We start from the raw sequence: 27,143 nt of genomic DNA on the forward strand, positions 1-27,143 counted from the left end.
AAGAGACTTAGACTCCCATACAATAATAATGGGAGACTTCAACACCCCACTGTCAACATTAGACAGATCAACGAGACAGAAAGTTAACAAGGATATCCAGGAATTGAACTCATCTCTGCAGCAAGCAGACCTAATAGACATCTATAGAACTCTCCACCCCAAATCAACAGAATATACATTCTTCTCAGCACCACATCGTACTTACTCCAAAATTGACCACGTAATTGGAAGTAAAGCACTCCTCAGCAAATGTACAAGAACAGAAATTATAACAAACTGTCTCTCAGACCACAGTGCAATCAAACTAGAACTCAGGACTAAGAAACTCAATCAAAACCGCTCAACTACATGGAAACTGAACAACCTGCTCCTGAATGACTACTGGGTATATAACGAAATGAAGGCAGAAATAAAGATGTTCTTTGAAACCAATGAGAACAAAGATACAACATACCAGAATCTCTGGGACACATTTAAAGCAGTGTGTAGAGGGAAATTTATAGCACTAAATGCCCACAAGAGAAAGCAGGAAAGATCTAAAATTGACACTCTAACATCGCAATTAAAAGAACTAGAGAAGCAAGAGCAAAAACATTCGAAAGCTAGCAGAAGGCAAGAAATAACTAAGATCAGAGCAGAACTGAAGGAGATAGAGACACAAAAAACCCTCCAAAAAATCAATGAATCCAGGAGTTGGTTTTTTGAAAAGATCAACAAAATTGACAGACCACTAGCAAGACTAATAAAGAAGAAAAGAGAGAAGAATCAAATCGACGCAATTAAAAATGATAAAGGGGATATCACCACCGACCCCACAGAAATACAAACTACCATCAGAGAATACTATAAACACCTCTACGCAAATAAACTGGAAAATCTAGAAGAAATGGATAATTTCCTGGACACTTACACTCTTCCAAGACTAAACCAGGAAGAAGTTGAATCCCTGAATAGACCAATAGTAGGATCTGAAATTGAGGCAATAATTAATAGCCTACCAACCAAAAAAAGTCCAGGACCAGATGGATTCACAGCTGAATTCTACCAGAGGTACAAGGAGGAGCTGGTACCATTCCTTCTGAAACTATTCCAATCAATAGAAAAAGAGGGAATCCTCCCTAACTCATTTTATGAGGCCAACATCATCCTGATACCAAAGCCTGGCAGAGACACAACAAAAAAAGAGAATTTTAGACCAATATCCCTGATGAACATCGATGCAAAAATCCTCAATAAAATACTGGCAAACCGGATTCAGCAACACATCAAAAAGCTTATCCACCATGATCAAGTGGGCTTCATCCCTGGGATGCAAGGCTGGTTCAACATTCGCAAATCAATAAACATAATCCAGCATATAAACAGAACCAAAGACAAGAACCACATCATTATCTCAATAGATGCAGAAAAGGCTTTTGACAAAATTCAACAGCCCTTCATGCTAAAAACGCTCAATAAATTCGGTATTGATGGAACGTACCTCAAAATAATAAGAGCTATTTATGACAAACCCACAGCCAATATCATACTGAATGGGCAAAAACTGGAAAAATTCCCTTTGAAAACTGGCACAAGACAGGGATGCCCTCTCTCACCACTCCTATTCAACATAGTGTTGGAAGTTCTGGCTAGGGCAATCAGGCAAGAGAAAGAAATCAAGGGGATTCAGTTAGGAAAAGAAGAAGTCAAATTGTCCCTGTTTGCAGACGACATGATTGTATATTTAGAAAACCCCATTGTCTCAGCCCAAAATCTCCTTAAGCTGATAAGCAACTTCAGCAAAGTCTCAGGATACAAAATTAATGTGCAAAAATCACAAGCATTCTTATACACCAGTGACAGTCAAACAGACAGCCAAATCAGGAATGAACTTCCATTCACAATTGCTTCAAAGAGAATAAAATACCTAGGAATCCAACTTACAAGGGATGTAAAGGACCTCTTCAAGGAGAACTACAAACCACTGCTCAGTGAAATCAAAGAGGACACAAACAAATGGAAGAACATACCATGCTCATGGATAGGAAGAATCAATATCGTGAAAATGGCCATACTGCCCAAGGTAATTTATAGATTCAATACCATCCCCATCAAGCTACCAATGAGCTTCTTCACAGAATTGGAAAAAACTGCTTTAAAGCTCATATGGAACCAAAAAAGAGCCCGCATCTCCAAGACAATCCTAAGTCAAAAGAACAAAGCTGGAGGCATCACGCTACCTGACTTCAAACTATACTACAAGGCTACAGTAACCAAAACAGCATGGTACTGGTACCAAAACAGAGATATAGACCAATGGAACAGAACAGAGTCCTCAGAAATAATACCACACATCTACAGCCATCTGATCTTTGACAAACCTGAGAGAAACAAGAAATGGGGAAAGGATTCCCTATTTAATAAATGGTGCTGGGAAAATTGGCTAGCCATAAGTAGAAAGCTGAAACTGGATCCTTTCCTTACTCCTTATACGAAAATTAATTCAAGATGGATTAGAGACTTAAATGTTAGACCTAATACCATAAAAATCCTAGAGGAAAACCTAGGTAGTACCATTCAGGACATAGGCATGGGCAAAGACTTCATGTCTAAAACACCAAAAGCAACGGCAGCAAAAGCCAAAATTGACAAATGGGATCTCATTAAACTAAAGAGCTTCTGCACAGCAAAAGAAACTACCATCAGAGTGAACAGGCAACCTACAGAATGGGAGAAAATTTTTGCATCTACTCCTCTGACAAAGGGCTGATATCCAGAACCTACAAAGAACTCAAACAAATTTACAAGAAAAAAACAAACAACCCCATCAAAAAGTGGGCAAAGGATATGAACAGACATTTCTCAAAAGAAGACATTCATACAGCCAACAGACACATGAAAAAATGCTCATCATCACTGGCCATCAGAGAAATGAAAATCAAAACCACAATGAGATACCATCTCACACCAGTTAGAATGGCGATCATTCAAAAGTCAGGAAACAACAGGTGCTGGAGAGGATGTGGAGAAATAGGAACACTTTTACACTGTTGGTGGGATTGTAAACTAGTTCAACCATTATGGAAAACAGTATGGCGATTCCTCAAGGATCTAGAACTAGATGTACCATATGACCCAGCCATCCCATTACTAGGTATATACCCAAAGGATTATAAATTATGCTGCTATAAAGACACACGCACACGTATGTTTATTGCAGCACTATTCACAATAGCAAAGACTTGGAATCAACCCAAATGTCCATCAGTGACAGACTGGATTAAGAAAATGTGGCACATATACACCATGGAATACTATGCAGCCATAAAAAAGGATGAGTTTGTGTCCTTTGTAGGGACATGGATGCAGCTGGAAACCATCATTCTCAGCAAACTATCACAAGAACAGAAAACCAAACACCGCATGTTCTCACTCATAGGCGGGAACTGAACAATGAGATCACTTGGACTCGGGAAGGGGAACATCACACACCGGGGCCTATCATGGGGAGGGGGGATGGGGGAGGGATTGCATTGGGAGTTATACCTGATGTAAATGACGAGTTGATGGGTGCAGCACACCAACATGGCACAAGTATACATATGTAGCAAACCTGCACGTTGTGCACATGTACCCTACAACTTGAAGTTTAATAATAATAAATAAATTAAAAAAAAAAAAAAGAAAATATGAAGAAAGCCTCCAAGAAGTCTGTGATTATGTTAAACAACCAAATCTAAGAATAATCAGTGTACCTGAGGAAGAAGAGAATTCTAAAAGCCTGGAAAACATATTTGGGTGAATAATCGAGGAAAACTTCCCTGGCCTTGCTAGAGGCCTAGATATCCAAATACAAGAGGCACAAAGAACACCTGGGAAATTCATAGCAAAACAATCTTCACCTAGGCACATTGTCATCAGGTTATCCAAAGTTAAGACGAAGGAAAGACTCTTAAGAGCTGTGAGACAGAAGCACCAGGTAACCTGTAAAGGAAAACCTATCAAATTAGCAGCAGATTTCTCAGCAGAAACCCTACAAGGTAGAAGGGATTAGGGCTCTATCTTCAGCCTCCTCAAACAAAACAATTATCAGCCAAGAATTTTATATCCAGTAAAACCAAGCATCATATATGAAGGAAAGATACAGTCTTTTTCAGACAAATGAATGCTAAGAGAATTTGCCATTACCACTACAAAAACTGCTAAAAGGAGCTCTAAATCTTGAAACAAATCCTGGAAACACATCAAAACAGAATGTCTTTGAGCACAAATTACACAGGACCTATGAAACAAAAATATGAGAAAAGCAAAAACAAAAAACAAAAAAACCCAAGTACACAGACAACAAAGAACATGATGAATGCAACCGTTCCTCACATTTCAATACTAACATTGAATGTCAAAGGCCTAAATGCTCCACTTAAAAGATACAGAACCGCAGAATGGGTACGAACTCACCAATGAACCATCTGCTGCCTTCAGAAGACTCACCTAGCACATAAGGACTCAAATAAACTTAAAGTAAAGGGGTGGAAAAAGGCATTTCATGCAAATGGACACCAAAAGTGAGCAGAGGTAGCTATTCTTATATCAGACAAAGCAAACTTTAAAGCAACAGCAGTTAAAAGAGACAAAAAAGGACATTACGTAATGGTAAAGGCCTTGTCCAACAGGAAAATATCACAATTCTACACATATATGTAGTTTACAAAACAATTACTAATAGACCTAAGAAATGAGGTAGAGAGCAACACAATAACAGTGGGGGACTTCAATACTCCACTGACAACACTAGACAGTTCATCAAGACAAAAAGTCAACAAAGAAACAATGGACTTAAACTATACCTTGGATCAAATGGATTTAACAGATGTATGCAGAACATTTCATCCAACAACTGCAGAAGACATGTTCTATTCACAGCGCATGGAACTTTCTCCAAGATAGACAATATGATAGGCCATAAAGCGAGCTTCAATAAATTTAAGAAAATTGAAATTAAATCAAGCACTCTCTCTCACCACAATGGAATAAAACTGGAAATCAACTCCAAAAGGGACCTTCAAAACCATGCAAATACATGAAAATTTAAATAACCTGCTCCTGAATGAACCTTGGGTCAAAAATGAAATCAAGATGGAAATTTTAAAATTCTTTGAACTGAATGACCATAATGACACAACTTATCAAAACCACTGGGATACAGCAAAGGCAGTGCTAAGAGGAAAGTTCATAGCCTTAAATGCCTACATCAAAAAGACTGAAAGAGCACAAACTGACACTCTAAGGTCACACCTCGAGGAACTAGAGAAGCAAGAACAAACCAAACCCAAACCCAGCAGAAGAAAGGAAATAACCAAGATCAGACCAGAGCTAAATGAAATGGAAACAAAAAAATATATAAAAGATAAATGAAACAAAAAGCTGATTCTTTAAAAAGAGAAATAAAATTGATAAACCACTGGTGAGATTAACCAAAACAAGAAGAGAGAAAATCCAAATAACACCACTAAGAAACAAAACAGGAGATATTACAACTGACACCACTGAAATACAAAAGATCATTCAAGGCTACTATGAACACCCTTGTGCACATAAATCAGAAAACCTAGAAGACATGGATAAATTCCTGGAAAAATACAACTCTCCTAGCTTAAATCAGGAATAATTAGGTATCCTGAACAGACCAATAACAAGCAGCAAGATTGAAATGGTAATTAAAAATTACCAACAAAAAAAAGTCCAGGACCAGAGGGATTCACAGCAGTAGCCATTCAAAGAAGAATTGATACCAATCCTTTTGACACTATTCCACAAGACAGAGAAAGAAGGAACCCTCCCTAATTCATTCTATGAAGCTAGTATCACTCTAATACCAAAACCAAGACAGGACATAACTGAAAAAGAAAACTACAAACTGATATCCTCGATCAACATAGATGCTAAAATCCTTAACAAAATACTAGCTAACAGAATCCAACAACATATCAAAAAGATAATCCACCATGATTAAGTGGGCTTCATACCACGGATGCAGGGATAGTTTAACATACACAAGTCAATAAATGTGATACACCACATAAAGAGAATTAAAAACAAAAATAACATGACCATGCAGAAAAAACATTTGACAAATCTAGCATCTCTTTATGATTAAAACCCTCAGCAAAATAGGCATATGAGGGACATACCTTATTGTAATAAAAGCCATCTATGACAAACCCACAGCCAACATAATACTGAATGGCAAAAAGTTGAAAGCATTCCCTCTGAGAACTGGAACAAGACAAGGATGCCCACTCTCACCACTCCTCTTCAACATAGTACTGGAAGTCCTAGCCAGAGTAATAAGGCAAGAGAAAGAAAGGCATCCAAACTGGTAAAGAGGAAGTCAAACTGTCACTATTTGCAGATGATATGATTATTTACCTCAAAAACCCTAAGGACTCCTCCTGAAGGCTCCTAGAACTGATAAAATAATTCAGCAAAGCGTCCAGACACAAGATTACTGCACACAAATCAGTAGTTCTTCTATACACCAACAGTGACCAAGTGGAGAATCAAATCAAGAACTCAACCCCTTTTACAATAGCTGCAAAAAAAAAAAAAAAAAAAAAAAAAAAACCTTAGGAATATACTGAACCAAGGAGTCAAAAGACCTACTTTTAGATTTTAAGGAATCTCCATGTTGTTTTCCATAGTAGTTTTATTAGTTTACACTCCCACCAGCAGTGTAAAAGTGTTCCCTTTTCACCACATCCATGCCAACATCTATTATTTTTTAATTTTTTAATTATGGCCATTCTTGTAGGAGTAAGGTGGTATCTTATTGCGGTTTTAATTTGCATTTCCCTGACAAATAGTGATGTTGTGCATTTTTTTCATATGTTTGTTGGCCATGTATTTCTTCTTTGGAGAACTGTCTATTCATGTCCTTTGCCCACTTTTTGATGGTTTTGTTTTTTTCTTGCTGACTTGAGTTCTTTGTAGATTCTTGATATTAGTCCTTTGTCAGAGTTTGTGAATATTTTCTCTCATACTGTGGGTTGTCTGTTTGCTGATTATTTCTTATGCTTTGCAGAAACTTTTTAGTTTAATTAAGTCCCATCTATTTATTTTTGTTTTGGTTGCATTTGCTTTTGGGTTCTTGGTCATGAACTCTTTGCCTAAGCCAATGTCTAGAAGAGTTTTTCTAATGTTATATTCTATAATTTTTATGGTTTCAAATCTTAGATTTCAGTCTTTGATCCATCTTGAGCTGATTTTGCATAAGATGAGTGATGAGGATACAGTTTCATCTTTCTACAAGTGATTTGCCAATTATCCCCACACCATTTGTTGAATAGGGTGTCCTTTCTCTACTTCATGTTTTTGTTTGTTTTGTCAAAGATCAGTTGGCTGTATTTGGCTTTAATTCTGGGTTCCCTATTCTGTGCCATTGGTCTACATGCCTATTTTTATACCTGTACCATGCTGTTTTGATAAATGTTGCCTTGCAGTATAGTTTGAAGTCAGGTAATGTGATGCTCCAGATTTGTTCTTTTTGTTTAGTCTTTCTTTGGCCATGCAGGCTATTTTTTAGTTCCCTATGAATTTCAGGACATTTTTCTAGTTATGTGAAGAATGATCATGGTACTTTGATGGGAATTGCATTGAATCTGTAGATTGTTTTTGGCAGTATTGTAATTTTCACAACACTGATTCCACACATCCATGACCATTTGTGTCATTGATGATCTCTTTTAGCAGTGTTTTGTAGTTTTCCTTGTAGAGGTCTTTCACCTCCTTAGTTCAGTATATTCCTAAGTATTTATTATTATTATTATTTTTGTAGCTGTTATGAAGGGGATTGAGTTCTTGATTTGATTCTCAGCTTGGTCATTGTTGGTGTATAGCAGTGCTACTAATTTGTGTACACTGATTTTGTATCCTGAAACTTTACTGAATTCATTTATCAGATATAGGAGCATTTTGGACGAAGCTTGACGGTTTTCAGGGTATATGATCATATCATCAATGAAAAGTGACAGCTTGCCTTTCTCTTTACTGATTTGGATGCCATTTACTTCTTTCTCTTGTCTGATTGCTCTGGATCACACCAGACAGCAATTTCTGTGATATTTGACAAAGTTTTGATATTTGTAAACACAAATAAACAATAATCACAATAAAATAAGGAACACACTTATCACACCCAAAAGGATTTTATATCATTTTTGTCATATTTGTTTTGCTATTGTCTAAGAAATTGAGTAATTTTTAAAGTAAAAAATCCAAAAGACAAGGAAAGAGAAAAGGAAATATGGAACAGGTGGCTGAAATAGAAAGTACTAGTAAAATGGTAGATTTAAACCCAAATACTTTAGTAATCTACAAGGTAAGTTAACTACATGATTTAATTAAAAGACATATTACTAATTAATTAATGGGAGTGAAAGAATAAATCGTCCCTGCCGAAGAATTTCAAATAATTTTAAAATGTAGAAGGAATGAGGGAAGTAGAAAATCAACATTAGAACAACACAGTAATAATTGCTACAGACTAGCAATTCATTTGCCGATGAATGCTAAAATTAGTGGGAGAAACTTAGAGGAGAAACAGAATACTTGCACAGTCTCAAAGTATCTCCTCCAAAATATTTATTAATTACTGTGGTTATTTTAACACATGTCCACAAATTCTTTGATACTCCTCCCTCCAGAAGAATAGCTTAATTTTCTTCTCCTTGAGCATGGGGCTAAACTTTGTGACTTGCATCTAACAAAAACTGTGAAAAAGGGAAACACAGTAACTTTATGACAAAAAAATATAGCAGACACCACTTCAAGTGATCAAGGTTAATAACATCAGTAACAAATCATGTTAATATAATGTATTATATGTTGCAATTAAAAGGGCACTTTACCTTTGGGGTATTCTTCCCAAAAGCCCATAACCCCAGTCTAGTCATGAGATAAACCCAAACTGAGGTTTTATACAAAATATCTGACCAATACTCTTCCAAAGTATCATGGTCACTAAATAGAAGGAAAGGCTGAGAAACTGTCATAGACTAGAGAAGGCTAACAAGACATGACAACTAAATGCAACATGGTATCCCAGACTAGACCCTGAGACACTAAAGCACATTAGTGAAAATTAGTGAAATCCAAATATATTCTGTAGTTTAATGAATAGTACTGTCCCAATATTAATATCTTTGTTTTAATAAATGTTACATGGTTATGTATGATGCTAACATTAGGGGAAGCTGGGTAGGGTACACAGGAACTCTGTACTATCTTTAAAACTCTTGTGTAAATGTAAACATTTCAAATAAAACAATTTTTAAGACACTAACAGGCTGGCAAAGCCATATACTATTCATGAGATATATCTAAAATATAAGGATACAGAAAGAATGAAAGTAAAATGACAAAAAAGATACGTTATCCCTACAAGAAAAAATAGCCAATGTTGCTATACTAATATCAAGGTAGATGTTAAGATAAAAGGCATCATTAAAAACAAATATGAATACTTTATAATGAAATGTTCTATTAATTTGGATGATATATCAGTTTTTTTGAGACAGGGTCTCACTTTGTTACCCAGGCTGGAATGAAGTGGTACAAATACAGCTTACTGCAGCCTAAACCTCCTGGGCTCAAGAATTCTTGCCTCAACCTCCCAAGTAGTTGAGACTACAGGCTCATGCTATCACACCAAGCTAATTTATTTATTTATTTTTTATTTTTGAGATGGATTCTCACTCTGTCGCCCAGGCTGGAATGCACTGGTGCGATCTCAGTTCACTGCAAGCTCCGCCTCCCAGGTTCATACCATTCTCCTGCCTCAGCCTCCCAAGTAGCTGGGACTACAGGCGCCCGCCACCACGCCTGGCTAATTTTTAGTATTTTTAGTAGAGGCAGGGTTTCACTGTGTTACCCAGGATGGTCTTGATCTCCTGACCTCGTGATCCACCCACTTCGGCCTCCCAAAGTGCTGGGATTACAGGTGTGAGCCACCGCACCCAGCCCACACCTAGCTAATTTTTGTACTTTTTGTAAAGACAGGGTTTCACCATCTTGCCCAGGCTGGTCTCGAACTCCTGAGCTCAAGTGATCCACCTGCCTCAGCCTTCCAAAGTGCTGGGATTACAGGCATGAATCACAATGCCCAGCCTTAATTGTAAATCAGCATGTTAACAACATGGGCTAAAAACTATAGACAGCAAACACTGACAGAATTAAAAGGAGAAGTAGACAAATACATAATCATTGTATAAAATTGTAGAAGATTTTAGAACAACTGTTTCAGTAACTATTAAACAAATAAATAAAACATCAGTAAGAATATGAAAAAATTTGAATTTGACAATAAATCTGATCTAATATATAGAACACTCCTACCCAACCCAACTGCAGACTATACATTCTTCTCAATCACATAATATATTTACCAAAATTATCATAGTCAATAAATCAACTCTCAACAAACTTCAAAAGACTAAAATCAGAGTATGTTCATTGACCACAATGCAATTAAACTAGAAATTAATGATGTAATGATTATAAAACCTCAAATTTTTGGAAATTAAGAAACATACTTCTATAATCATGAGTTGAAGAAGAAATGACAACAGAAATCAGAAAAATTTTGACCTGAACAATAATTAAAATACTATACATCAAAACTTGTAGGATGTAGTTAAATGAATGTTTTGAGGAAATTTTGCTGTGAGGTATGTATTACAAACAAAAAAAATCCTTAAAATAATTGAGCTAAATATTCATCACTAGAAATCGAGATATATTCACTCTAGGGAAGTTGACTGAAAAAAGGAAAAAAAAAGAGTTAAAGAAAAAAAAAAAACAAAGAAAAAATAGATGTTAGGATATAGTGGGAAGGAGATAAAAAAGCGGTTGGTTAATGGGTACAAAATACAGTTAGAAGGAATAAGATCTGGTGTTCAGTAGCACAATACAGTGACTATAGTTAATAATTTACTTTACATTTCAAAATAACTAAAAGAGTGAAATTGGAATGTTTCTAATACAAAGAACTGATAATGCTTGAGGTGACAGATAACCCAACTATCCTGATTTGATCATTATATATTGTATATATTTATCAAAATGTTACACATACCCCATAAATGTGTATAATAATTATGTATCCATAAAAATTAGAAATAAAAGAATTGTAATAAGTTAGCATATAGTAATCACTTATCAGCCTTTTGGCTAAGATCAAGTGTAGACATTACAGTAAAGATAAAAGCAAAAAATAATAAAGAGGAAATACATTTTTAAAAGGGTCAGTCAAGATAAAGGTTGAATTTTTTACAAGATTAATAAGATTCAAAACTCTGTGAAGTTCAATCAAGGGTAAAAAAAAGAAGCTACAATCCACTAATTTTGAGAATTAAAATGAGGATAGCATTACAGCTATGTCAGATGTCAAAAAGAGAACAACTTTATTCAATACATTTGAAAAGGCAGATCTAATGAACAAATTCCTCTAAAAGCACAGCTTGCCAAAACTAACAAGAAAATAAAATACCTTGTTAATCCTATTCATTTAAAGACATTAAATAAATAATCCAAAGCCTTTCACAAAAAGAACTCTTGGCCCACATGGCTTCATGAATTCTACTCAACATTCAAGGAAGAAAAAAGTCTCTTCTAAAAAACATAAAAAAAGAATACTCCCCAACTCATTTTAAGAACCCATCATGGATAATATTCAGCTATACCTGTCATTAAAATAGTAAATTTATTTTTTATATTTATAGATATCTGCTGCCCTGAGCCACCACTATGTGTAACACCCCACAGTATCCCTGGATATCACCATAATTCACCTTCCAAAAACCAAAAGGGCCTCCAGGACCCCGTTTTACTCTACGTGTGGCATTCTGATTGACCACTGCCCATGTCAGTCAGTTCACAAAATAATCTCACCCTCTAGGTACCATCAGTGGACTCACACAGGGATAAGATGAGCTCTGACTTCCCCATTTGTTTGGCTCAATGAAGCTCAGGGTTGGCACACCTGTAGGGGCAGTACCAGTGTCCAGCAATCATCCCACTTCAGCTTCCACTGGATACCCTCCATCCCTGTGTGTCCTACCCATAGACCTTCCACCCCTCTGGTAGAGGATGGTCCTTATAAGATAGATGCATTGAAACTACTAACCATGTTCAGGTACATGTCTTAACATTACAGTAAGTATAGCATTAGCTGTATGAAGGTCCTTGTCCATCAATAATGTCTTGAGGTCAGAGACATCAATTAGATCATTCTGGAGAATTTGGGTAGCAGCTAAGAGTATCTGTGTAGCTGCAGAAAGAGAGCAAAAGCAAACGTTTCAACAGCAGAAAGAGAGCATATGTTATTAGTTATCACTTAATAGACTCAGGTTGCATAAAATATGAAGATCTGATTCTAGAATTTTACATGGAACAATTTGTATAGTTTTAAAAACTAGAGTGTATTATAATAGCTAACAGTCACAGGGCACTTACTAAGTGCTAGCCGCTGTTCCAAGCAATTTCACTTTACCAAATTACAAATGTCCTTACAATAATCCCAAGATAGGCATTTTCATCCCTGTTTTTCAGATGAAAACACTGAGGTTAGCAAAATTAAGTGACTTACCAAATAATATATTGGTAGTAAGTGGCAGGGACAGGATTTAAGTACAGACCCTATAGTTCCAAAGCCCATCCTCTTAACCACTGTGCCTTTCAAGTAGAAACATATAGGTAGTCAACCTTTATCCCTTGAGCCACATATTACTTCATATGTGGCCCTGAAATCATTGCAAAGCATTACAAATAATCTTTAAATCAAAATTATCTTTCATTATTTAACTTAAAGTTATGTTACCTTAAAATGATTAAACTGATAAATAACCTATAAGCATAATTTTGTTCTAAGAAATTAACTGGATATTAATATTGTGAAAAATAACTACTTCAGTCCTTTGTTGACATGGGTAGCTGCTTCTTCCACTTCTTAGTCAATCTGGCCCTAGTTGAGAATATTGTATAAATAAAATAACTTACAGGTGAAATAGAAGGTATAGCTGGTTGGATGTAAGAGCACAAACCATGCTCCAATGTGATCCAACAATAATACTATCTTCCATTTATAAGGCAACTACCACATGATAAGCACTATGTTAGAGACTTAACATTTAATACCTGGCCAAATAATCAAAGAAGATAAAGGTAAAATATGGATATTGGGAAGCATTCAAAGACTCAAAAATTACATATCCCATGTTGTTTTACTTTGGAACCTAACGCAAAATGTGCTTCAGCAAAGTAAAGGAGTAAATCATGACAGGGATTCAGGAAACATATGAGTCATAGAATACTACTAAAGAGAAATTCTGGGATGACAGCTGTTTAGTGGGTGTAGGGGAGAAACAATTCAAATCAGAGCATCTAAAGTACATAAAACTGTGTTTGAGTATTTTGAAAATGTCATTATTCAAACATTTTTTATTATGATTTCAAAAATCATAGTCAATGTTTGACTAACATTTCAAACATGATTGTGCCAGAAATGTTCAAAGTCCAAGAAGTGAAATTACCTATGCAACATCATACAACCGGTCAGTAGGGAAAAAAAATCCAAGTACTTAAAATATCACTACTATGTTGTTTTTCATATGCACACACCACCAATTTGCAACCCTTTTTATAAAGCTTTTAAACATTGTTTTTATTTCTAAACAATCTCAAACTCTCAGAAAAGTTGCAAGTACAGTACAAAAATTTTTTGTCTGAAACATGAGAAAAAGTAATAGGTCTATAGGAAAATACATAAGTTTTTTAAAAAGATAATTGTTAACTCCAGGAGAAAGGGGAGGCAAGAGATTGCACATGCAAAGAGGCATGGAGGTAATGAGATGACTACTGACTCATCAATGAGCTATTTTGAACAGTCATAATACTACTAATTCAACACTGACTACTGAGTTAACCAAAACTGTGATAGAATTACATTTTCACACACTTGACTCTATAAGTTTGTAATCTACCTAATACAGAGGCATGGTCTCAATTCTTACATCTATAGAAGCATTATTAGCCTATCATCCTTTTGAGCATTAAGGTTCTCTTCTTTAAAAAAAGGAATTAACACTGTGAAGATTGGATCCTAAAGAAGCTAGCACTCAAAATGGACCCAACTACGTACACCATTTGAATGAAAAGGATTCCAATGCCTGGATATAAAAGCAAAATGTGTTTCAAATTCCATTGATATCCTAAAGAAGAAAAGGATAATAAGAAAACGTACATTATTTTTCCAGTAGCACTCAGACAGTAATTACTATGGTAACCTATGTCATATAACAAAGTTATTGGCCAATTGTGTTCTAATTCTGAACCTACTCAATTTTTCAAAATGTAATATATAGGAGGCATAAAATTCAATTTATAGCACTGAATTTTCTAAAAGGAAATCTATTGATTTAATAAAAATGTGATATATTTCCATTTTGCATCTCTTGACTTTGTAACTTTTTAATCAGTAGCTACTACAGGGAAATGGTTTTGCTTAATTCTTACAACTGTCATATGATATAGGCATTATTATACTTATTTTGAGGAAAAGAAAACTGAGAGTAAGAGAATATATCTAATTTTTCAGGGCCAGTAATTACTATAGTAATCCACATTATATAATAAGGTTATTTATCCATTAAGTTCTTATGATAGTAAACCTATACAACTTTTTAAAATGTGAAATATTTAAGGCGAAAAGTTCAATTTACATCAGTGAACTTAGAGACTTTTGAGACCAAACCACTCATGTGGAAAATGATCTAAAATCCAAAGAAGTGAAATTACCTAACAAAATCCAGGTACCTAAAATTTGACTACAATGTTATTTTCCGTATACGCATCACCAATTGGCAACCCTTTAAAAAAAATTCTTTAACTTTTTTATTTTTAAACAATCTCAAACCCTCAGAAAAGTTGCAAGTACAGTACAAAATTTTATCTGAAATATCTGAATGTAAATAGCCAACAAAATGCCCCCTCACCATTAACTATATTATTGTGTATTTTCTCCAATGAGAACATTCTCCTACATAATAAAAATACAATCATCAAAATTAGGAAATTATTACATTGATACAATAATGTCATCTAATTCTCAAACCCATTCACATTCTGCTAATTGTCCTGGTAATATCATTTTTAGCAAAATGATACATATTTTGTGAATGCTATAAAGAAGGCACCAGGATTAACTTTTTTATAAATGAACATTCAATTGAAATAACCTCATTTATTTAAAAGGCCGTCCTTTCCTTGCTCCACTGCAGTGGTACCTTTGTTGTAAAGGAGATGGGCATATTATGTGTAGATCTCTTTCTGGACTCTGTATTCTACTCTATTGGTTTCTGTGTCAATACCACACTGTCTTAATTACAGTAACTTTGTTATAAATCTTGATGTAAAGCAAAGTGAGTTTTACAACTTTGTCTTCTTGAACTTTGCCCTGGCTATTTCGGTCCTTTGCATTTATTCTCATATTTAAAATCAGATTGTCACTTTCTATAAAATTATGCTAGACTTTTGATTGGGATTGCATTGAATATATAGCTCAAATTGGTGATAACCGAAAGCATATTGAAACTACAAAACATAATATATCTCTCCATTTATTTAGGTTTTTCTTTAAATTTTGTCAAATTGTTTTGTAGTTTTCTGTTTAAAAATTATAAACTTATTTCACTAGTTACTCCTAAATATTTACTTTTTTGTACCATTGCAAATCATATCTTTATTTTCATTTTATAATTGTTTGTGGCAAACTACAGAAATACAATTTTTGAACATAGAATTATAATTTTAAATTGATCATGTATCAAGCATCTCTGGTAAATTTGCTCATTAACTGAAATACAATAATATAATAACCAGTGTATAGTTTCACGTTTTTCTGCCTATTAATTATATTGCCAATGAATAATGGAAGTTCTATTTCTTCTCTTAATTCTTATCTTTCTTATTCCGTTTTGCCTGTGATACTGGCTAGGACTTTCATACACTGTTGAGCAGAAGTGATGATAGTAGACATTCTTGTCTCGTTCCCAATCTCCGTGGGCAAGAATTTAAAATTTTCCTTTAAACATGATTGTTGTAGGTTTCTGTAAGTACCCCTTAATATGAAAGGGTGTTGAATTTGATCAAATATGTTTTCTACATCTGTTAAGATAATTTTTCTTCCTCCTTTATTTTGTAATATGGAGAATTACACTTTAATTTTTGTTAATTAATACCAATACTGCCCTCCTAAAAATAACTCAACTTGCGATATATCTTTCCTTTTTATATATCACTAGATTTCATTTGATCCTATTTTATTAAAGCTTTTCCCATTTGTGGTCATGATGGGGACCGAATTATAATTTGGTCCTCATGTAAGGTTTTTATATGAAGATTACATAGGCCTCATAAAACAAGGTTGGAAATATTCTTCCTGCTTCTAAACTCTGAAGGAGTTTATGTAAGAATGGTACTATATCCTTTTTAAATTTTTTTTTTTTTTTTTTTTTTTTTTTTTTTTTTTTTTTTGAGACAGAGTCTCACTCTGTCACCCAGGCTGGAGTGCAGTGGCGCGATCTCGGCTCACTGCAAGCTCCGCCTCCCGGGTTCACGCCACTCTCTTGCCTCAGCCTTCCGAGTAGCTGGGACTACAGGCGCCCGCCACCTCGCCCGGCTATTTTGTGTGTGTGTGTGTGTGTGTGTGTGTGTGTGTGTGTGTGTGTGTGTGTGTTTTTAGTAGAGACGGGGTTTCACTGGGTTTTCCAGGATGGTCTCGATCTCCTGACCTCGTGATCCGCCCGTCTCGGCCTCCCAAAGTGCTGGGATTACAGGCTTGAGCCACCGCGCCTGGCCCTTTTTAAATTTTAAAATAACTTACCAATGAAGCCATCTGAACCTGGAGTTACTCTTCAGATTTTCTAATTATTCTTCAGCTACTTTTGGTAAGTTGAGTTTTTCAAGGAATTTGTTCTTTTCATAAAAATTTTCAAATACATTGGTATAAAAGTATAATTAGTATCTTTTTATGTCTGTGTACTCCACAGTTATGTCCCTTTTTTCATTCCTGATATTTGTAACATTTCTTATATGTAGATCTCTTGGTAGTGAACTTTGTTTTTTCTTAAAATATTATTTCATTTTTAAAAGATATTTTAATATAGAATACAATGTTCACAGCCTTTAAAAAAGTTTAGTTTTCAATGTTATTCCATTGTCGATGGCATTCATCAGAGATGGACCACAGCATTCTGAAAGACAGGTGCATTTCACCAGCACTGTAACTCCTGAACAGTAATAACCAATAAACTATTGACTCATGAACTAAGCTAGGCTCCTCCAATGATAATTTTGTAAAAATTTTATGTAAAGAAAGCTACAAATATTTATTATTATTATTATTATTATTATTATTATCATTATCATTATCATTATTTAGAGATGGGATCTCATTCTGTCACCCAGGCTGGAGTGCAGCAGCGTGATCACAGCTCACAGCAACCTTGAACTCCCGGGCTCAAGCGATCCTCCTGTCTTATCTTCCTGAGTAGCTGGGACTACAGTCATGTGCCATCACACCTGGCTTATTTTTAAATTTTTTTTAGGGACAGGGTCTTGCCATGTTGCCCAGGCTGGTCTCAAACTCCTGGCCTCAAACGATCCTCCCCCCATGGCCTCCCAAAGTACTGGGATTTATAGGCATAAGCCACCACACCCAGCCATCAATAATTTTTTTGCTCCTTAGAAAATAATGTATAACTTTTCACTGGTGGCTTTTAGGATTTTCTCTTTGTAGTTGGTTTTCAGCCATTTTACGCTCATGTTCTTAAATATGGTTTTCTTTGTGTTTATCCTATAGCCCCACAAATCCTGACAGGCTTGGTTACTGCCCATTGCCCTTAAACAGTTGTGGTGATTGCTTATGTTGCTTATTTTTTACCAGATTTTATAGTTATTCTATAAAATACAAGCTACTTCATCATATACAGATAGAACCAGGTGAACCAGCTTTACAGATAATTCTAGTTACCCTGCTCTGGTTAAAAATTACTGTTTAGGTTATTACTTTAAACAAAGCTATAGCAATCAAAAACTGATATAAGGATAGAATAAATATAAAAGGAATAGAATTGAGAGTCCAGAAATAAACCCATACATTTATGATCAATTGATTTTCTCTAAGGGTACCAAAATCATTCAGTGGAGAAAGAACAATGTTTTCAACAACTGATGCTAGGACAACTGAATATCTGGACTAAAAAAGGTAAAAATGGACTGTCACCTCATACCACATACAAAAATTAACTCTAATTTATTAAGGATTCAAATAAAAGAGCTAAAACTAGAAGAAAACTTTGGTGTAAACCTTCAGGAGTTTGGATTATCTTTATGATATCAAAAGAAGCAATAAAAGAAAGTATAAATTGAACTTTACCAAATTCAAAATCATTTATTCTTCAAAGGACATCAGGAAAGAAAAAAGACAACTAACAAAATGTGAAAAAATATTTGCAATTATCTATCTGATAAAGGTCTAATATCCAGAACATATAAATAACTCTCACAACTCAACAATAAAAAGCCTGATTTTAAAATGGATAAAGGATTTGAATACACGTGTCTCCAGAAAATCATTGAGGAGAAAGTATATATCCCAGAACAGGTTTCTAATGCAGACAAAAGCGCTCTATTCTGGAAAATAATGCCACAAAGGACATTTATTAGTAGAGAAGAGAAGCAAGCACCAGGATTTAAGAAGGGTAAGCTAGCTCTAATGTTTTGTGCAAATGTAGTTAGGTTTAAAATCAGGACTGCCCTGATCCATAAAGCTGCTAACCCTCAAGCCTTGAAGGGAAAAAATATACACCTGCTCCCATCTTTTGACTGTATAACAAGAAGGTTTGGAAAACCAGAATGCTTTTTCTAGATTGGTTCCATCAATGCTTTGTCCCTGAAGCAAGGATGAGACTGCCTTTTAAAGTTCTTTTGATATTGGACAATGCCTCTGGCCACCCAAAACTCTATGAATTCAACACCAAAGGCATTGAAGTGGTCCACTTGGCTCCAAATATTATATTAGCCTCTACATTAGGGGGTCATAAGAACCTTTAAAGACTCATTACACATTGTACTCTATGGAAAGAATTGTCAACACTGTGGAAGAAAATCCTGACAGAGAGAATATGAAAGGCTTCAGTAGGATGCCACATCAAGCCCCAAACACTACTGGAGAAAGCTGTGTCCAGATGTTGTGCACGACTGCACAGGATTTATAACAGAGCTAAACAAGATCATGAGAGAGATTGTGGAAATGGTGAGGAAAAAAAAATGGCAAAGGGTGAAAGGTTTCAAGATGTGGCTATTGGGAGAAATTCAAGAGAATATACACCACACCAGAGGAATTAACTGAAGATGATTTGATAGAGATGAATACTCCCAAACCAGTGCCAGATGACAAGGAAGAAGACATAGAAGAAGCAATGCAAGGAAACAAATTGACAATCTGGTAGAAGGGTTCCAATTATTCAAGACTGCTTTGACTTGTTTTATGATGTGGACCCTTCTATGATATGGACACTGAAACTAAAGCAAACAGTGAAAGACTGGTATCAGACAGAAACATTTTTAGAGAAATGAAAAGCCAATAACGTCAGACAAGAAATTATGATGTATTTCCATAAAGTTAAACCAAGTGTCCTTGCCTCTTCTGTCTCCTCTTCTACCTCCTCCACCTCTTCCATCTCTCCCATTCCTGAGATAACAAACCCAACTCCTCTTCCTCCTCTTCCTACTCAACTTGAAGATGATGAGGATGAAGATGATGATCTACTTACATTTAATGAACAGTCAAGATATTCTATCTTATTTTATTAATAATATTTTCTTTTCTCTAGTTGCATTATTGCAAGAAACAGTATTTTTTTATATATATACATACACCATAAAGATACATGTTAATCATTTATGTTATTGATAAAGCTTCCAGTCAACAGTAGACTATTAGTAATTAAGTTTCAGGGGAGTCTGAAATTATACATGAATTTTTGGCTGTGCAGCCACTCATTTTCCAGCCAGTCTCTTGAAGCAAAAGTATCCATTTACCTTTGGACTTTTGGAAATGTGGACTTTCTTTCATTTTCATTAAGCAATCTTTTATTATTATTATTATTATACTTTAAGTTCTAGGGTACATGTGCACAACGTGCATGTTTGTTACATATGTATACATGTGCCATGTTGGTGTGCTGCACCCATTAACTCATCATTTACATTAGGTGTATCACCTAATGCTATCCCTCCCCCCTCCCCGCTCCCCACAATAGGACCCAGCATGTGATGTTCCCCTTCCTGTGTCCAAATGATCTCATTGTTCAATTGCCACCTATGAGTGAGAACATGTGGTATTGGGTTTTCTGTTCTTGCGATAGTTTGCTGAGAATGATGGTTTCCAGCTGTATCCATGTCCCTACAAAGGACACGAACTCATCCTTTTTTATGGCTGCATAGTATTCCATGGGGGTATATGTGCCACATTTTCTTAATCCAGTCTGTCCTCCATATTATCTAGAAGGTGCCCCTAACCCCCACATTGTTCAAGAGTCAATATAAATGAACTTTGAAAACATATACTATCAGCATGGATATAGCTGGAGGCCATTATCCTAAGTGCATTAACACAGAAACAGAAAACCAAATACTGCATGCTCTTACTTACAAGTGTGAGCTAAATATTGGGTACTCGTGAACAGAAAGATGGCAACAATTTAAAGTGGGGACTACTAGAGGAGGGGAGAGGGAGGAGGGGAAAAGGTTGTAAAACTAACTATTGCATACTATCCTCAGTACCTGGGTGATGGGATCATTCATATCCCAAACCTTAGCACCACACAATATACCCAGGTAACAAGCCTGCACGTGTACCCCCTGAATCTAAAATAAAAGTTAAAAAAAAAGAGAAAGAAAGCATATGCTACGTAAAAGAAGTTAGACACAAAAAAATACAATATGATTACATTTATATGAAATGTTCGAAAGAGGCAAATTCATACAGACAGAAAGTAGATTCATGGTCGTCAGTAGTTAGAGAGAGATGGAAATGGAGAATAATTGCTCACAGGTGCAGAGTTTCTTTTGGGGTCAAGAAAATGTTTTGGAATTAGAAAGTGATGGTTGCACAACTTTCTGAATATACTAAAAATCATTGAACAGTACACTTTAAAAGCGTGAAATTTATGGTATATGAATTATGTCTAAATTTTAAAAACTACATCTAATTAAAAATACTATAAGGCATCCAATTTTAGAGATATTAAAATGTAAAAAATGTGATACAAAGAAATTTGTTTCATCAAAGCATTTAGAAATACGCCATTGATAAGGGTGTCTGCATTCATGAAGAGTTCTTTGGTAGGTGTTCTCTGCAGACTTGGGGGTTAGGAAAATATGTTGGTGTTGAAATGGTCTCCCTAATTTCAAAAAGAATAAGACGAACCTCAGGGACAGAGGCGAAGCAGAAGTCTTTAAATAGCAAGGACAAAATGATGTGGTTAGGCAACACAGATAGTGTGGTATTAAGAATAATACAGGGATTGACACTGCAGGGATTTAGAAGGACTGATTAACTGAAGTTAAGATTTCTATAACTGAAATAGATGGGCAGTCCAGTTGTGTACATCTGAAAACTCCAGCGGCACGACTTAAGATTTCACAAAATCTGGTGGTCCCTCATCCAATTCCATACATGATTTAATTCATAGATCCAGAAGTCATTGAAGAAAAACGTAACTACCTTTGAGAAAGGACCTTGCACATATTAATCTTTTTAACCTTGCCTTGTTTTCCCCCTCATTATATCTTTGCCCAATTTTCTTCACTTATTTTTATATTATTATTTATACTATACATCATAAATGGCTTGAAGTCCTTTTTAAAACTAGAGAGACTGAAAATTAAAAACTTGAAATCCAGATAGTCATTTTTAAATGTCATTTTTAAATATTTATTTTCTAGCCATTCTCTTGAACAAGAAGTACTCACTTACCTTTGGACTTTTGGAAATGTGGACTTTCTTTCATTTTAATTAAGAAATCTTTTAAATCTACCTCCATATTATCTGAAAGATCAAAGTCAAAAATGCTGACATTAAAAACCTGATACTGAGTTGGCACATGAAATAAAGACCGATTTACAATAGTTAGCTAAAATTTCACTCTAGCTCAAATGATTGAAACTATTTCAATAGAACTTTTAACACTTTTTAAAACCACCCAGTGAACAGTTAATAATATTACTAGCAAACAATAGCTAACATTTTTTAGCTCCTTATATATACTAGGCACCCTTTTATGGTGTTTTACATATATTAAATCATTTAATCTTCATAATAATTCTATGATGTGGGTACTCTTTGCATGCTTATTTTTGAAAGATGAAAGCAAATGGAAACTAAATAATTTGTCCAGGTCACAAAGTCAGGAAGTGTTAGAGGTTGTGTTTGAATTTATGCAGTCTAAGGCCAGAGACAATGTTATTAGATAGAATACACACATACATGCACATGTACACGTACACACACACACACGCATGCACACACACACACAGTCACAAGTGAAGTAAGGTGCAATAATGTGACACAGCAGACAATCTAGGGCTGTAATTATATTAAGGAGACTTTGAGTTTAAACAAAATGGCAGACCTGGGTAGTGTAGAAACCATCCCACTACAAATCCCTAGAGACACTCTATAACACTTAACATTCCATGAATGTGTGACTGAGTCATATGAAGGAAATAACAAAGAGTTAACTGGGAACTGAGATCCAGAATGCTAAGCATTGGGTACTAACACTAAAACTATCTTTGGGATAGAGATGAGACCCAAAAATGGCTAGGTGCTTGATTTAAATGCTCATACAGAGTCATTAAAAAAAGATTCGAGCCCACATAAATAAGAGTAGGAACTTAGATATCAAATAAAACTGAAATGCTTAAAGGGTTTCAATCCTGGTTTTTTAAAAAAGAGATTAAAATATTATATTTATTGACTCAAATAAACAAGGAGGCCTAAATCTTCCCAATTCAGAGAGACGGGGGAAAAAACAATCTCTTGTGATAAACTGAAGGCCCAGTACGCATCTCATGTGGGTGTGAAGTCTAAATTTATACCAGTCTGATGGTGTGAGAAAACTGAGGTCAAAACATAAAAATTGACCTAGGTGAATAACAATCTGGGGAACCTGGCAAAATCAATAACTAAACTGTACTGGAGAGGTATTCTTAAACCTAGGATTCACAGGATTCCCAAAGACACAAATTGGTTAAGATAAGCCCAAAATAAAAGTTCACCAAAAACCAACAGAACTCAGTAGCTTCTAGAAGTATTCCCAAATGATTTGACTTCCTAAAAGTAAATGTGTATAGGAAAGGAGATCAAGTACGTATTACATGCAGTCAAAGACAGAAAACAAAGGTAAATGTGGACTATTTGAAAACAATCACTAAAACTAAATAACTTATTTTTAAATGTAGTGAGCCCTCAGATATTTTATTTGGTTAAAAATCAAAATGGAGCAAGTACTGTAAAAAAACAAATGAAAGCGGATCTCCTCTGAAAAAGACTGCATATCAAAATAAGCTGCTATTGTCATGTTTTTATTTTATTATACAATTTATGGTATTTTTCCACCCGTGCTTATAAGTAATGAAAGGTAATTTTCTAAATAAGCACGTATAGTATCCATATGAGTATGAATAGATATGTTCAATAAATATTTAAATTAGTAGAGTGGTTTTGCTCCAATTTGTATCAACCTAAGCCTCAAACAGAAAAATGACTCCCATTAGTATATTATCCTTATAGGTATACTCTAAGACTATTTTTCATAAGTAGAAAAAAAAAATGAAAAGAATCTCAGGCCAAAAAAATGCTCACCACTGACGTTACAACAGTTAAGGGCTCCATTGAAGTCCTCCTCAGTTAAATTAACATTCAAACATTTCAAGGCATGCTCCAAATCAGGTATACCAATCTTGCCATTATCAACATGTGACAAGATGTTAGCAACTTCTTTAATCTCTACAAAGATAAATGTATACAAGCTATTATGGTGTAAAAAACATTCAAAATAATTTGTCCAAAATTTACCATAGGTAAACCTCAAATTAAATATTTATCTGAACCAAAATGTCTCCAAAGGAAACACAATATTTTCTATTTGTAACTGAGGGCCCACTTCCCTCAAGCAGCACTTGAAACGAAAAAACTTTACAACAAAGAGAATAATACGATGGGCTACTGACATGTATTATAATAAGACTTTATCTTCATTCATTCATCCATTAGAAACTGAATGAGCTACATGCCTCCCTGTACATGTAGATCTAAAGATTTCTACCACTTGATGATGTAAACAAAGGCTAAAATTTGAGATTGAAGCTCTTGATCCCCAGGGCCTTAGATAGTTCACACTGTGCTTTTGTGTGAATTGGGAAAAGGCACCTCCTCTCTATGCATTAGTTACAAAAAAAGGGTACCTTTCAGTAGGCAACTGCAATCCAGCACAGAGGTTCAAGGCTTGGAGTATGAACTGCATTTCAGCCTCCATTTATGCTCTCTCAACAGGCACCTTTGTGCAAAGCACAACCCGTATAACCACATGGGGCAGTCCTGTTGATCTCACACCAATTTAAAATATAAAGCATAATCATTATGTGGTTTTTAATTTTTCTGTTTTTTGTTTGTTTGTTTTTGTTTTTGAGATGGAGTCTCACTCTGTCACCCAGGCTGGAGTGCAGTGGTGCTATCTCAGCTCACTGCAAACTCTGCTTCCTGGTTCACACCATACTCCCGACTCAGCCTCCCGAGTAGCTGGGATTACAGGCACATGCCACCATACATGGCTAATTTTTTTTTATATTTTTAGTAGAGATGGGGTTTCGCCATGTTGGCCAGACTGGTCTCGAACTCCTGAGCTCAAGTGATCCACCAGCCTCAGCCTCCCAAAGTGCTGAGATTACAGGCGTGAGACACCACACCCAGCCTAGTTTTTCATCTGTACCATTTCTCAATCCTTTTTTCTCTCAACCCCCAAATGAAGTTGTCTATGTTTCCATATGATGAAAATTGTTGCATTACACCAGGAGATCTATACCTTCATGGAGATCACTTGGAAAGAACATCACAATATCATCTGAGACCTATATTCATTCTACTAACAGTTATTTTACAACTTCTAAGATCAACAATAAAATATTCAGTCAGTCCCTCGTATCAAAGAGTTTCAAGTAAATTCCTTGATGAAGGAGACTAAATCTGTCATATCTATAAACAAAATTATAATATGTCATATAGTAAGTGATATGAGAAAAATACACAAAATTATGGAAGCACTGAGAAGGTTTACCTAACCTAGATTTAATAAGTGCTGAACTCTGGGAAGGAAGTCTTAGGGCATGAGAAATGACATTTGAGCTGAATTTGGGGGGGAATTGTCAGTTTGTCTGTCAGGGAATGTATCCAAAGGAAACAGTATATGCAAATAAATGCAAAAACAAATAGAGACAATTTAAATTATGCTAAGTAGTATGACTACAGAATAAATACAAACACAGAAGTGATAAAGGGTGCATCTGAAGAGATAAGAAGACAGATCTACTCAGTCATTCGTTCAATAAATATTCATGATTATGAGTTAATAACAAAAGATTTGGAACAACAGCATAGTAAATATTACATAAGTATCAGGAGTTAATATCAATTATCTTTAAGAGTTTAATAAGAGCCAGGACTGTGCTAGGTCCTGGAGATACGATGGTAAGCAAAGTGGAGACATATTCTTTGGCCCAATGACACCAGGCAAGTGGGAGGAAGAGATATCAATCAAATAATCAAAAACAAAAATGGATATTTATAACATGAAATAAGTGCTATGAAATGGACAGAATTTAATAGGAGCATATAACAAAGGAAACAAAAAAATCTGACCTATACTGACCACTGATGATAGGCTTTTCTATAATTGACTCATGGAGTCAAAAGAGATTATTCTCCAGGTTTAAGACTTAATGTTGTTTTCCCTTTTTGGTTTTGGACTTACTTGGGACCAATTATCCCTTTCTTCTCACTCATTTCTCCCTCTTGGAATGGATATGTCTATCCTATGCCTGTGTTTTGGAAGTATGCAACTTACTAATTTCACAGGCTTACAGCTGGAGGAGAATTTGCCTCAAGATGAATTGTGCCTTGAGTCTCACCCATCTGACAAAGATGAGACTCTGGAATTTGGACTTTTGAGTTGACACAGAAACAAGTTAAGACTTTTGGGGCTACCAAGATGGAATGAATCTATTTTGCACGTGAAAAGGGCATGAATTTTGAGGGCCAGGGGTGGAATGCTATGGCTTGATTGTGTCCCCCAAAGTTTATGTGCCGAAAACTTAATCCCCAATGCAACAGTGTTGACAAGTCGGGCCTAATAAGAGGTGATTAAGTCACAAAGGCTCTGCCCTCATGAATAGATTAATATCAGTGATTCAGTTATTGCAAGAATGGGCTTATTATAAAAGTAAGTTTAATCTCCTCTTGCTCTCTTGCTCTCTCAAACTTTCTTGCCCTTCTGCCTTCTGCCATAGTATGACACAGCAATAAGGCCCTCACTAGATGTGGGCCTCTTGACCTTGGATTTCCCAGCCTCTAGAATTGTAAGAAATGAATCTTTCTCTCTCTCTCTTTTTTTTTTTTTTTTTTTTTTTTTTACAAATTATCCAGTCTGTGGTATTCTGTTACAGCAACACAAAATGGATTACAACAGTAGGCAAAGAGGATCATGGAAGAATATTCCAGGGAATAGAATATGCAAAAGTCTTGTGGTGGGAGGAAAGGGGAGTATCTAAGGAACTAAAGTAAAGTCAATTTAGTTGAAGTACAGAAAGCAAGGATAATGGTACAAAATAACACTAGAAAGATAGGGCATGGAGGATTTTAATTTTTATCCTAATAACAACAGGAAATGTTAAAAGAGTTATAAATAGGGGGAGGTAACATGCTTGTGGAAAAATCTGGCTGAAGTGGGCAGGAAAGATTAGAAATACATTGATACTTGGCAATTATT

General features: G+C 35.3%; 1 protein-coding gene across 1 annotated transcript in view; it reads right to left on the minus strand.

The window, feature by feature from the left end:
- Positions 1-27,143, minus strand: part of EFCAB13 (EF-hand calcium binding domain 13) — a 119,316-nt gene that overhangs the window by 46,334 nt on the left and 45,839 nt on the right. The window contains exons 11-13 of the mRNA XM_008012299.3: positions 23,966-24,109; positions 22,076-22,147; positions 12,161-12,304 (exon numbers count right to left, since the gene is read on the minus strand). Coding sequence (XP_008010490.3) covers positions 12,161-12,304; positions 22,076-22,147; positions 23,966-24,109 — 360 coding nt within the window. The remainder of the gene's footprint in view (positions 1-12,160; positions 12,305-22,075; positions 22,148-23,965; positions 24,110-27,143) is intronic.

The sequence above is a fragment of the Chlorocebus sabaeus genome, chromosome 16, assembly GCF_047675955.1.
Source record: "Chlorocebus sabaeus isolate Y175 chromosome 16, mChlSab1.0.hap1, whole genome shotgun sequence".
Taxonomy (NCBI): Eukaryota; Metazoa; Chordata; class Mammalia; order Primates; family Cercopithecidae; genus Chlorocebus; species Chlorocebus sabaeus.